The following is a 13,100-nucleotide window of genomic DNA, read 5'->3' on the forward strand; positions in this document are numbered from 1 at the left end:
AGCAAGCCAAAAACACTTTTTGTCTGCCTTTGTTTTTTCCTTTAAAAAAAATATGGTGAAGCACCAAATTATTAACTTCAACATAAACTCTTCTCGCAAGCTGACCTATTCAACATGCCCTTTTGTAAGTTCAATGTGCACAAGAATTCTAGAGCAACACAATCATTGTTAATAACAATATGACAAACACTCTCTTGAATTATTATTTGCTAAACATTAAGTTAATGTTTGTAGAGTGGGTATGCTAATATCAGGGCATTGTATTAATTACTTATGTAGTATTACTTAAAAATACATTTTCTCTATAAGGTGATCTATTTAGATACATTTTAATCCAATGGCATTTACAATTTAAACAAAAGTTTAAAAAAAATATACTATTCACAAAACTATAAATTAGTACCCTAAGTTCTTGTCAATAAGCCGCGGCTTATCTAAGGAAAAAAGTTGTGAAAATGAAAAAATAGAATATCGGCTTATACATAAGTCCGGCTTATACATCCATCGCGGGGGTTGCGTTCCAGAGCCACCCGCGAAATAAGAATATCCGCGAAGTAGAAACCATATGTTTATATGGTTATTTTTATATTGTCATGCTTGGGTCACAGATTTGCGCAGAAACACAGGAGGTTGTAGAGAGACAGGAACGTTATTCAAACACTGCAAACAAACATTTGTCTCTTTTTCAAAAGTTTAAACTGTGCTCCATGACAAGACAGAGATGACAGTTCTGTCTCACAATTAAAAGAATGCAAACATATCTTTCTTTTCAAAGGAGTGCAAAGCAAGCAGTCAAAAAAAAAATCAATAGGGTTTTTTGGCTTTTAAGTATGCGAAGCACCGCCGGTACAAAGCTGTTGAAGGCGGCAGCACACACCCCCTCTGTCAGGAGCAGGAAGAGAGAGGAAGAGAGAGAGAGAGAGAGACAGATAAAAAAAATCAATACGTGCCCTTTGAGCTTTTAAGTATGCGAAGCTCCGTGCAGCATTTCTTTCAGGAAGCAGCTGCACACAGCCCCCCTGCTCACACCCCCCTACGTCAGCGCAAGAGAGAGAGAGAGAAAGTAAGCTGGATAGCTTCTCAGCCATCTGCCAATAGCGTCCCTTGTATGAAATCAACTGGGCAAACCAACTGAGGAAGCATGTACCAGAAATTAAAAGACCCATTGTCCGCAGAAATCCGCGATATATATTTAAATATGTTTACATATAAAATCACAATTTAAATGACCGCTACGCGCTCGTGTTGACTCGGCGACGCCCAGAGCAGAAAGAACGCGCTCCGGCCGCTCCAATTGCGCCATGCGGGGAGTGAGAGAGACGGCAATATCTCACACTCTCTCCCCCCTTAAAGAAATTAAATGGGCGCGAGTGAGACCACTGACCTCCCTCCCTTCTATTAGTTATAGGTTATAGTACGTTCGGCTTATCCATGAGTCCGGCTTATCTATGATACGATTTTATTTTAAAAATTCGTATGATTTTTGGTCTCCGGCTAATACATGAGTCCGGCTTATAGACAAGAACTTAGGGTATATACTGATAAATGTTCTAAGTAAATACTATAAGACTTTGTTCTGCCAGTTAAAAAGCAAAATTAAAATTAAAAAATTGTGCAACAGAATTATTTGAGTTTTAAAATATTCTAAGATTCTCTTCTCTTTATATTATACATGTTTTAATGCAGTATTGCAACAAATTTATGTATCTTACCATTTCTCCTATCACTGAAATTAATAGACGAGCAACTGAAAAAATCTCAAACATGTATCTGGTAATTCTTAGAAATAGCAGATTCAGTACTGAAGCTATCTACTTAATTGTTGTAAATTTTTAAAGATGGTAGACTGCAACTGGATTGCCTGTTGCACCTGTTTGCTTACATTACTGCGGTGGTCCTGTTCTTATTCTAGCAATTTTTATGTTGATTGGCTGACAAAATAACTTTGTACTAAACAAGTGGTGCAACAGAAGACTTGGAATTAGTGTGAAAAACTTGCAATAGTCATGCAATACAGGTCATTTAAAGTGACACCTCCACTTAAAGAATGGTGCAATTTAAACAACTGCAGTACTTAAGTGTCACACAACTTCAGTGTGAAACTCCTTCCAGATGGATCCTAGATATAAATCTGATATTACCTTTAAATGTATGCATGATCCACCCCCGGTCCCCAAATCAAATAACAATACTAAAACTTTCTGTCCATTTCAACAATTTAACTTTTAATGGTAAGCAAACTGCAAAAATTATAATCAAATTAGTACATTGTATACCTATAACATTTATTATTTTAACAACAGCTTGTTTCTTGCATAGCCTAAAATCATACAAGGAATGCCTCAACGGGCTTTAATAGGCCCTCATTTTTTTGAGAGCTCACCAGCCTTGGATCCCTAAGATGATAAAAAAACACCCCTCCTCCTAAACAAAACCCTTCTAGTGTAGGCTGGGCATGAAATGGGTGTCAAAAATGGTACAAATACAACACAGGAAACAGAACACCATTAATCCTCTTCACAGGGCTAAATGGCCAATCTACCATTGCCACCTCAGAAATAATATAATTTACAAGGCAAAATGCAAGAATAGATTATGCCACACACTAAATGCAGAACTATCACATATAAGGGTACAGATTTGTTTTCAAATAAATCAAAAACAAACTTGAAACTAAATAATATAAATGAAAAACAACATCTGTCCTTCAACTAATTGTAGAACCACACAATCAGGAGTCCTGGAGACCTTGGCCAACAAGTGCCTCCCCTCCAATTGCCATTCTATAGCTAAGTCAGCACGGGGCCACTCAGTCTGATGAAAGGACCCTTCTACCCATGATTCCAGTGCTCCTGCATCTGAGATTTTTTACTTTTCCATTGGCAGGCAAACAACTTGGCAGTAGAGCAGTGGCACCAAGCACCATATAACAGAAAATAAGGACTCCACTTTAGTATAAAATTATTAACTTTGTTTCTTTGAATCATATATTTTAATTTTATTTATATTTTCAACTAGTGAAACTATTCTGGGAACATCTACAAGCTCAGAAGCAAATGTGAACAAAGCAATTCATTCGCTGCAATATATGGCTTTAATTTGTCTATGTTCTTGCATGAATAAAGTCAACATGTAATTTTGTTAATTAAACAACCATAACTACAATGTACTTACTTACAGAGAGATTTAAACATTATTCTCATATAAGGCATGCATATACAACTTCTTTAGTACATCAAAAAAGAAGAAACCATGAAAAGACAGAAAATAAATTTATACATGTGCATTAATTTATACTAATACAGTACGTAAAAAAAATAAATACAAAAAAAGTACTGAAATGGAAGCTCTCAACTTGAGTTCATACCTTTCTTTGGATCTCTGTTTGTTTCTTGCTTTGCCTCTTTGCTTTCCTGGTTTGCCTTATCCTTCTGTTTCTTTTTGTTGGAGTTGTCCTCCAGTTTGCAGGACACTGGTCTCCTGCGACCACCTGTGTTGGTACTGCTGGACATCTTGAGCCGCTTTGTGGTCACAGGCTGCCCGTTGGGTTCACTGATGGAGTTGGGCTCAAGGGTTCGCCGCTTTCTATTGGGCCCAGCTATTTTGGCGACTTGGAACACCAAAACTCTTCCAAGAGGAATAAATGGTCTGGTTCAGAAACAGAAACAGCACACAATATTTACAATAACATTTAAAGCAGATCTATGCAATTTCCTGTCATAGCAAAGTAAAATGAAATGGTTTTAAAAAAAACATTCATACTTCAAAAAAAACTTCATACTTAAATAGGTTCAAAACAAGCGTATTTAATTTACACTCTAGCAAACATGTTTGAACATAACTTAGATTTCAGTATACAAAATACAATAATTAAAGCTGATAGCTCCTGTATATGTTACAAAAATGAAAGACAGTTGGTAATTTAACCTGGTTATTCCAACTCAAAGTAGCAAGGGGGCTAAGCAGCAAAAGCTCTTATGAAGGAACCAACTAGATCTTAGGGTTCACTTACCCAAACGGAGTCAATTTGGAGCAAAGTAATGCACAACTTTAAAAAAAAAAATGGGAAAGGTCATTCCATGTCAAATCAATTTTCCAGAAAGCCCATGCACTTTGGTCTCAAAAAATTCTGGGGGGAAAAAAAAAAACCCCTGCAGTGGGCTGGCGCCCTGCCCGGGGTTTGTTTTCTGCCTTGCGCCCTGTGTTGGCTGGGATTGGCTCCAGCGCACACCCCCGTGACCCTGTAAGTTATGATATTGCGGGTTGGATAATGGATGGATGGAAAAAAAAAATACCAGGTGTACCCATGTTATCCAGGAGACACCCTGTTGTATTGATGTTAAGATCAATACTTTCCAAGATGCAACCAATTTTTTTTAGAGGTGTTAAATTTGACATGGCTTTATTTTTTTCATCAATTTTACAAAATCATATCTCAAGAACTAAACCACCTAGTAGACTAAAATTTTGCATACTGGTACCTTCATAGGTACAGTATGTAACAAAATTAAAATGTTTGGTCCAGATGACACCACTTGGTAAGAGCAGACCTTTAAAAATGGAAAAAAAATGTTTTGCATCTTTGGCTTTGTCATGTTCAGGCTTTCATAAAAGCATACTTCTAACTGATACAGCCTGCTGAAATTTTTCCATGTTTAGATAACCTACACAGTGCTTTTCAAAAGGTTATAAACAAACAAGAAACTGCATCAGGGTTTGACAAGCAGACCTCTCAAATGTGAAAATTCCTTTTGGGTCTAATTTTCAGACCAGCTTAATGCACTGTGGGAATGTTCAGATATTTTTAAAATTATTTTTCCTGTATTCTACATGGTCCCTTCTTTCTCAAAAACAAGTTGTGCTTTTCTTAAGTGAATCTTTTCATTTTTATTTTCCATTCTAAACATGAGTCAGATTCACCAGTAGTCAGTAATGATAATCATTAAATTCTTTATCACTAACTTGGGTATAGGATTAATGGAAAAAAATAAATTACCAAAGACAGATTAAGCACAACATATGAACAACAGCTGCTTGATTTATGATTAAATACAATAAGTTATAATGAAATGTTAAAATCTTACTATTACAACAACAGCAGGAATGTGACCCATTTCATTTCCGCTTCAATCTAAGTGCAGAGTGTATGGCATCTTTGTCTTTGAACTCAATGGTACTGCCTCCCTTTGTAGGTTCAATAAGCAGTGAAATGACACACTGTAATGACACCCAAAAAATATCATCTCTAGGTGGCCAGTGGAGAGACTAAACTGCAGGACAGGTTGGATGCATGAAACATCCGATTGCGCTTCACTCTTGTCACAAATCATACCAATCCAACATTTTTCATCTCACATGCACCCAGTGTAACCTCCAATAGGACACTGGTTTAATGTGAGGGACACATTCGATCAACCAGGTGTGTGATTGTGAGAGGGCAGAATTTTAGCTGCTATTTCAGTGGTGAATATTCAGACAGTCAATTGACTGTCTTCACCCAACACCTGGCTGACTGAGATTTCCATCTTCTCTAGGGATGTAACAGTTGTATTCTCGAGTACCAGGTATTCTTTTCGCACTGGAGAATCATATTCTCTGTTCAGCAACATTAGGCAGACAACATCTGATATTGAAGAAGAAAAAAAAAAAAAAGTTAGACATTTTTTGATAACCTACTGATTGAAAACTCATTGATTACCATTACTGACATATGATGCATTCAGCCTATATTTAGGATTGAAAATAAACATGAAACATTTACATAAGAAAAGTAAGGGTTGTGTTTTGAGAAAGGATGTAGAATAAATGAAAAGTATTTAAAAAACGATCTGCACATTCTCGCATGCTGTTAAGGTGCTCTGAAAGGTCTACTGTTCAAACCCTGATACAGTTACTTTTCTGTTTATTGGTTTTTCAGAAAGCCTATATAGTTATCTGAATAAGGAAAAGAAATCAAAAGTCAGTGTTGGTTACAAATATGTGTTTCTGAGGCCTAAACTCAAACTTCAGACAATTTCAAGAAGCTGCTTTGACCATGCAGAGTCACCTGGACCAAATGTTTTCATTTCGTCACATACTATACCAATTAATGTACCAGCGAGCAAAGTCTGAGCCTGCTCTGTGGTTTAGTTCTTGAGCTATAGACTTATGAAATTTGATGGAAAAATGAGGCCGGATAAAGTCGACACCCCCTACCCCTCGGTAAACTGTACGGCTTTATCTTGGAAAGTATTGAACTTGCATCAAAAAACAGGGTGTAGCGTGTCTCCTGACTAACATGGGTACATCTGGTAATTTTTCCAGAATTTTGAGTCTGAAATGCGTGGGAAATTGTTTGATTTGACATGGAATGACCCAGAAAGAAACCAGAATACCAGCTGAGAAAAAATGATTGAACACATAAATAACTTTCAGACTCCACACAAATATCAGACAGACACAAGATTCAAACCAGGACTCAAGATCTGTCTGTCACACAGCAGTTCTAAGCACTATGCTACCCTTGTTTCATACATTATCTACAAACCCCTAAACTGACTAATCAGAAAAAAAATCATGTCAATCTATCAGTGTTTCTTTCAAGTACAGTTTAAACACAACTGTCTTATTTATGTAGAAAAATGTGAAAGTTAAGTAAACATTTAAAAAAAAAGTTTACATTGTTCAAATATTACCAGGCATAAAGCCAAAATAATAAAAAAAAACAACAAAATCAAGAAAATGGCTACAAAAATAACGTATTCAATGATAATAAGGCAACTGTTTTTGTACCATTTAGAATTAATGAATATTTTGAATTAGCTGGACAATACATAACACTTTACTGTACATTTGTTGGAAGTACCAAAAAACCATTTGTGCAGAAATATATTTTAAAGCAAAAGCTAGACAGGTCATTAAAAGTGACTATTAACTTAAACATACAAGGCAAGAAAAAAAGTTTCATGGTGCTGCACTTATCTTATTATGTGCCAAACCATTTTCAGACAATGTATATACAAATATAAATACATTTGTAATTATTTAAACAAGAAAAACACTCTATCCAAAAAAAAAAAAGTGCAAAAAAACTTGCACATTTTGAAACAGGATAGTTCTGGAGACAGAGGTTAGTGGTGCTACTTCACTGATCTATTGTCCTGCGATTAAATCACAGACTATCACTGGCTATCTGGAAATTGAATTTACTTGTGTTTCTTTTTTATTTTTTATTTAGTTTTTTAATTCTACATCCCAAGGACATGCATGTTATGTGTGGCAATTCCCAACTGGACCTGTGGGAGTGCAAAATTTGAGTAGCAATGTATGTGCAAGTGGGTCTGGTACTTAGGGTCCGTTGCTATGCTCCAGGTTGGTTCATGTACTGCACGGATGTTAGGTTCTAGTCCCAAACAACTTTAAAAGCCTCACCCTGGAAGAGTCACAGTAATTAAATATGTTCAGGAAGTCCTTGCTCAGTCCCCGCTTTCAACTATGAGCCCTTTTAACTTAACACCTTGTTGTCCTTTATGATGTATTCAATTAGGTGCTACAACTACATCTACAAGAAAATACATAAATAATGCAAAGTTGACAGACCAACTGTCTACTTCACTATTTCCCATTTAGTTAAAAAGCTGAAATTTGCCAGGATGGTACATATAGGATAGCAAATACTCAAGAAATGTTGGTATCAATATTTAGAGGTCAAAAAAAAAAAAAAGAAAATTAAATGCCCCAAAATATTAAAAATTCCTTGATGGATTTGACTAAACTTTGGTGATGCTGCAGAAAATACAAAATTAGCCAATACCTTTTTTTGTTATCTGTCATTAATGGTACTCTTAGCAAGTGGGTCATTCTAACACACCAATTCTCCCGTCTCGCCCTAGTAAAGACAGCGATCTCGCAGAGAAATGGAGATGCTAGTTTATGCAATTGTAGGCCATCAGCAGAAGCAATATGAAAGAAGCAACATTTGGTGAACCTTGAAGAAGAAAAGTTTAGCGGTGCTTGCCAGACACGGAGCCCTTGAGCACAGTCAATTTCATGCAAAAAAGAAGGTTTATAGTGGAGAGTATGCGAAACACAGTTTATTCTTATATTTATTTTTCTGTTATTTATTTGTATTATGTGTCTTGTTATCCGTCTTTTTGTTAAAGCTATTGAGTTAATAAAGCTATTGTAATAATCATGACCTGCATGTCTTTTTCCATGCAAACAACTGTAAACCTAGTATAGCCCACCACTGTATATTACTTGCCATCCCTTCAGCTCATCTTCAACCTTATGCAAAAGTCCAAGTGAGGAAAACAATTCCCATCAGGCAGCATGCTGCTCCAGATGATTTCATCAGCTCTCACAAAGTTTAAATTATAGTATTGACAAACACTGCATGTCACCAAAGGTAGCAACTGCTGTTTTTTTTCCCCTCAAACACTTGTTACAACATTTATAGGCCTTAGGACTCACGTTCCCTCTAAGCTGCGCACCTTGCCAAAAATTGCCGTGCAGGGGTTGCAAAGTGCTGCGCACCAATGGTGTGGCCACTCAACTTCGTCATGAGATTTCACACTTGTTCGAACAACACTGTGTTGCTCACCGGTAATACCTCGTCATTGATGACACTTGCAAGCACGTTCAGTTAAAGCAGGACACTGAAACGCTACTGCTAACAGTGTATACGATGTTTAGCAGGACGTCGGTGAAACAAACAGAATTCACAAAACTGGCAGCAGTTCTAGACAATGATTTGGTTTCATTTCGGCCACTGAATGAAGTGTGATGGCTTCCTAGGCATTCTGCACTAGGAGATTTTATCAGAAATATTCCCGTTTTGATCGAATAGTGTAAGAAGCAGGTTGAAGAATGTAATGATCCAATCAGCAAATAGTGCATTAAGCAGCTGGCCAACCCACAGATCCAAGCTGCACTAAAATATTCAATGACGTAGTTGGTGAATTAGCTGAATTGAAGAGATTACAGCGAAGCAACTTGACATCAATTGATGGCGAGAATATTAAAATTGCACGCTCAGTACTTGAGCAAGAACATGCACTGGAGTGAGGAAGCAAAAGCCTTTATGAATAGCGATAAGGAAGTCAATGAATGTGGTACCTATTGTCTGGTTTGTTGAACGTATCTGTTTACACATGGAGACTCGCTTTCCAGAAAATGAATTGATAGACTGGAGGTTGTTGAAGGCACTGTTATTTCTTTGACAGAGAAACAGAAATCATGAAGCTGGTTGAAAGGTACCATCATTTCCTTCCCCAGTCAACTGAGCTGAATGAGCTGTCAAAGACAGTGATGATGAAGTTTTGCAATACAGTAATCCCTCCTCCATCGCGGGGGTTGCGTTCCAGAGCCACCCGCGAAATAAGAAAATCCGCGAAGTAGAAACCATATGTGTATATGGTTATTTTTATATTGTCATGCTTGGGTCACAGATTTGCGCAGAAACACAGGAGGTTGTAGAGAGACAGGAACGTTATTTAAACACTGCAAACAAACATTTGTCTCTTTTTCAAAAGTTTAAACTGTGCTCCATGACAAGACAGAGATGACAGTTCTGTCTCACAATTAAAAGAATGCAAACATATCTTCCTTTTCAATGGAGTGCGCGTCAGGAGAGAGAGAGAGAGAACAAAGCAAGCAGTCAAAAAAAAAATCAATATGACTGTTTGGCTTTGAAGTATGCGAAGCACCGCCGGTACAAAGCTGTTGAAGGCGGCAGCTCACACCCCCTCCGTCAGGAGCAGGGAGAGAGAGAGAGAGAGAGAGAGAGAGAGAGAGAGAGAGAGAGAGAGAGAGAGAGAGAGAGAGAGAGAGAGAGAGAGAGAGAGAGAGAGAGAGAGAGAGAGAGAGAGAGAGAGAGAGAGAGAGAGAGAGAGAAACAAAGTCAAAAATCAATACATGCCCTTTGAGCTTTTAAGTATGCGAAGCACCGTGCAGCGTCCGTATCGTCTAGGTGTGCGAACAGTCCCCCTGCTCACACCCCCTACGTCAGGATCACAGATAGTCAGCGCAAGAGAGAGAGAAAGAAAAGTAAGTTAGGTAGCTTCTCAGCCATCTGCCAATAGCGTCCCTTGTATGAAATCAACTGGGCAAACCAACTGAGGAAGCATGTACCAGAAATTAAAAGACCCATTGTCCTCAGAAATCCGCGAACCAGCAAAAAATCAGCGATATATATTTAAATATGCTTACATATAAAATCCGCGATAGAGTGAAGCCGCGAAAGGCGAAGCGCGATATAGCGAGGGATCACTGTATTCAATTTGTTGTATCTGAAAAACTCAAAACCGGGCTGCTTCGGACATTTGCAGATATAGTTCAATATGTACTCAAAGGAAAAGAGTTTGAGATACTGGATTGCCTCGCGGATCTGTGCAATGTTTGAAGCGTCGAGTGCCGATAGTGAACACGGTCTCATGAATGCCATAAAGACAAAATCTCGTAACTGCCTTTAGGCAGTTTTCGGGACATGCTGATACGCATAAAGTCATATCAAAACTCTGGACGAACAGTCAATTTGGTTCAGGTTTATCAGCGTTGGTGTGCGCTCAAGGACAGGCATCAAAAACTGTAACCTATAACTTGTTAACTGTCCGTATTTGAAATTTTGGTGTCAACTAATCTAGCCTTATAAATGGAAAGCACTGTGTATAAATAAAAATCAAGTTTCTTAACTCGCGTAGCTCACTTGTATTACTATTCAGTCATGTAGGTGTTTCATGGACATGGGAATTGGGACCCAGTTTTACTTTTTTTAAGTTCTTTGACAACCCACACACAGCATTTGAAGAGAATTGAGAATGATTCAAAGAGCAGGAGATTAGGGGATCCCTCTTGGTGAAACTAGTGCAGTTAGAAACAGGGAAAAATATTTTGTAGTGTTGTTGATCACTTCGGAAGATCAGGGGTGTGTCATAAATGAGAATAACTCGGATATAAACTGATCAAACTGCATATATAGTTGAAAAAGCCAACACTGCTGTCCATTTGCATATTGTCAGTAAGTTCCAATTACAAATCAATGATCAGCACTAAGCGGAAATAAAAAAAAATAAATAAATAACTGATGGCGCCAAGCCTAGATTAAACAGGATGAAGCAGGATTTTTTCCTATAGCTGATGGAAATAACTTTAAATCACCTTTATCACATTGATGAATAATGCGTAAAAACAGAGCTCTGCTGCAACCTCTTTCACATCAACATCACAAGGTTTGTACGATACATGTTCAACAGTAAGCTGCTCAAATGAATGAATAATGAATTTTGGGCCCATGATTACTGCACAGTATATTCTAAGTTTATTGAACTAAATAATATACAAAAACTTGCAAGAAACACAAGACAGAATGATCACTGTGCAAGCAAATCATGTGTGTGAAGCTGCCTGCTGAGACAAAGTGAGTAGATTGAGTTCTTTAGTGACTGCAACTTTTTAAAAAAAATTAACTTATAAGATGCAGATTATGGTGGTATAGTTTTGAAATTAAATCTCCAGTGAACAGCTTCCTGAAAGTTATGTAAAGTTTTGTCCTACCTTGATGATTAACTATGTAAAGATTTGTAGAAATTAGGAGCGCCCTAGTTGAAGACATTTTACAACCCAGACAAAATCATAAGAACAAGCGGGCACAGGACAAGAACAGTACTTTAATCCGATGGGTGTAATTGTAAATAGTTGTGCAGTGTAACATTGAAATAAAAAGACACTGCCAGCTTCAATGTTGCTGAATCTTAAAGCTAGTGCTCTCATATTTCACCCAGCAGCCATTGCGGCAAATGGCGAAGCTGCCCAATGACGCAGTACTCCCAGAGTTGCAGGGATTTCCAGTCAATTTAAGCAGTACTGCTACAGCATTGACTGAAATTCTCCAGCAATAGGTTGCAAAACTTGGAAAATAACTAATTATTGTAAACAAACTGCGAATAGGCAGATCCATGAATCTTAAATATGCATTTAGACACATTAGAACAATCTAGACAAGACACTGTTCCTATCTACTTAATTCTTCTAAAATAACATCTAGTTTTGAAAGTCCCTAAAGTCCTACTGTTTACCACACTACGTGGTAGCTTATTCAGTGCGTCTGTGGTTCTCCGACTAAAGAAAAACTTCCTGATGTCTGTGTGAAATTTACCCTGAACACGTTTCTGTGTCCCAGTGTTCTTGATGAACTCATTTAAAATAACAGTATCAATCCATCCATCCATCATCCAACCCGCAATATTCTAACTACAGGGTCACGGGGAGCCAATTGGCTGGAGTCAATCTCAGCCAACATAGGGCGCACACAATCTGCCGTACTAATTTCCTTTATAATTCTAAAAATGTCAATCATGTCTCGTATTAATTTTCTTTTGCTGATAGACAATCTTTTAACAAGAATACATCAAACCTATAATCTGAAAAACATTCAGTAAATACAAATTTTAATTTTGATTGGTTAGTATCTATGGACACTAAATCCTTCAATACAGCACTTTCTTTGCCACATATTTCAGAAAAAGACAGACAAAACGTGTATGAATTGTGAACTACCACCACCAACAACCAGTTCTGCAAAACCCAACCTTCTAAAACAGCTTTCAATATCTCTAATGACATGATAGACAGACTGTTTCGTCTCTTCATTAATAAACCGGAATGACTGCTTTGCTTTCCTAAACATATTTAGCCATATATTTTAACTGTGTTCATAACAGTATTCAAAACCAGGCTTACTTGACTATTAATAAACAGTAGGTCGTCAGTTGTGACAGAAAAGGCGGCACAGATACTATACGTAGACAGAGGCTTGATGAATTAATCCTAAAACACTTAATGACTAAATCTAAGACACTGCAGTTCTCAAACTGTTTATTAATGGTAACAATAATGCTTTAAACTTTGGATTTATAATAAATCTGAGGAAAAAAGTGTCTACACAAATAAAAAGAAAACATGTTGCAATTACAGGAAACTTTTTTTTAACCTTAAATGTGAATTCCTATTTTAAATGTAAACGTCTCTTAACATGTCTATAGCTGTTGAATCCACCCTATAAATAAACTGCAAGGTGTACTGTCAGTCCAGGAAATGTTTTTGTAGTGCTTTCAATTGATTTA

The 13,100-nt window shown here is 37.2% G+C and overlaps 1 protein-coding gene across 7 annotated transcripts in view; it reads right to left on the bottom strand.

Annotated features, from left to right (window-relative positions):
• The window catches only part of usp19 (ubiquitin specific peptidase 19), a 109,699-nt gene that overhangs the window by 92,722 nt on the left and 3,877 nt on the right, over positions 1-13,100 (bottom strand). For all 7 annotated transcript variants that reach the window (XM_028824586.2, XM_028824585.2, XM_028824584.2 and 4 more), the window contains one exon: positions 3,368-3,648. In XM_028824586.2, the coding sequence (XP_028680419.1) occupies positions 3,368-3,512 (145 nt within the window). In that variant the 5' untranslated portion in view covers positions 3,513-3,648. Of the gene's footprint in view, positions 1-3,367; positions 3,649-13,100 lie in introns of those variants that run through there.

Source organism: Erpetoichthys calabaricus, chromosome 18 (genome assembly GCF_900747795.2).
Source record: "Erpetoichthys calabaricus chromosome 18, fErpCal1.3, whole genome shotgun sequence".
NCBI lineage: Eukaryota > Metazoa > Chordata > Cladistia > Polypteriformes > Polypteridae > Erpetoichthys > Erpetoichthys calabaricus.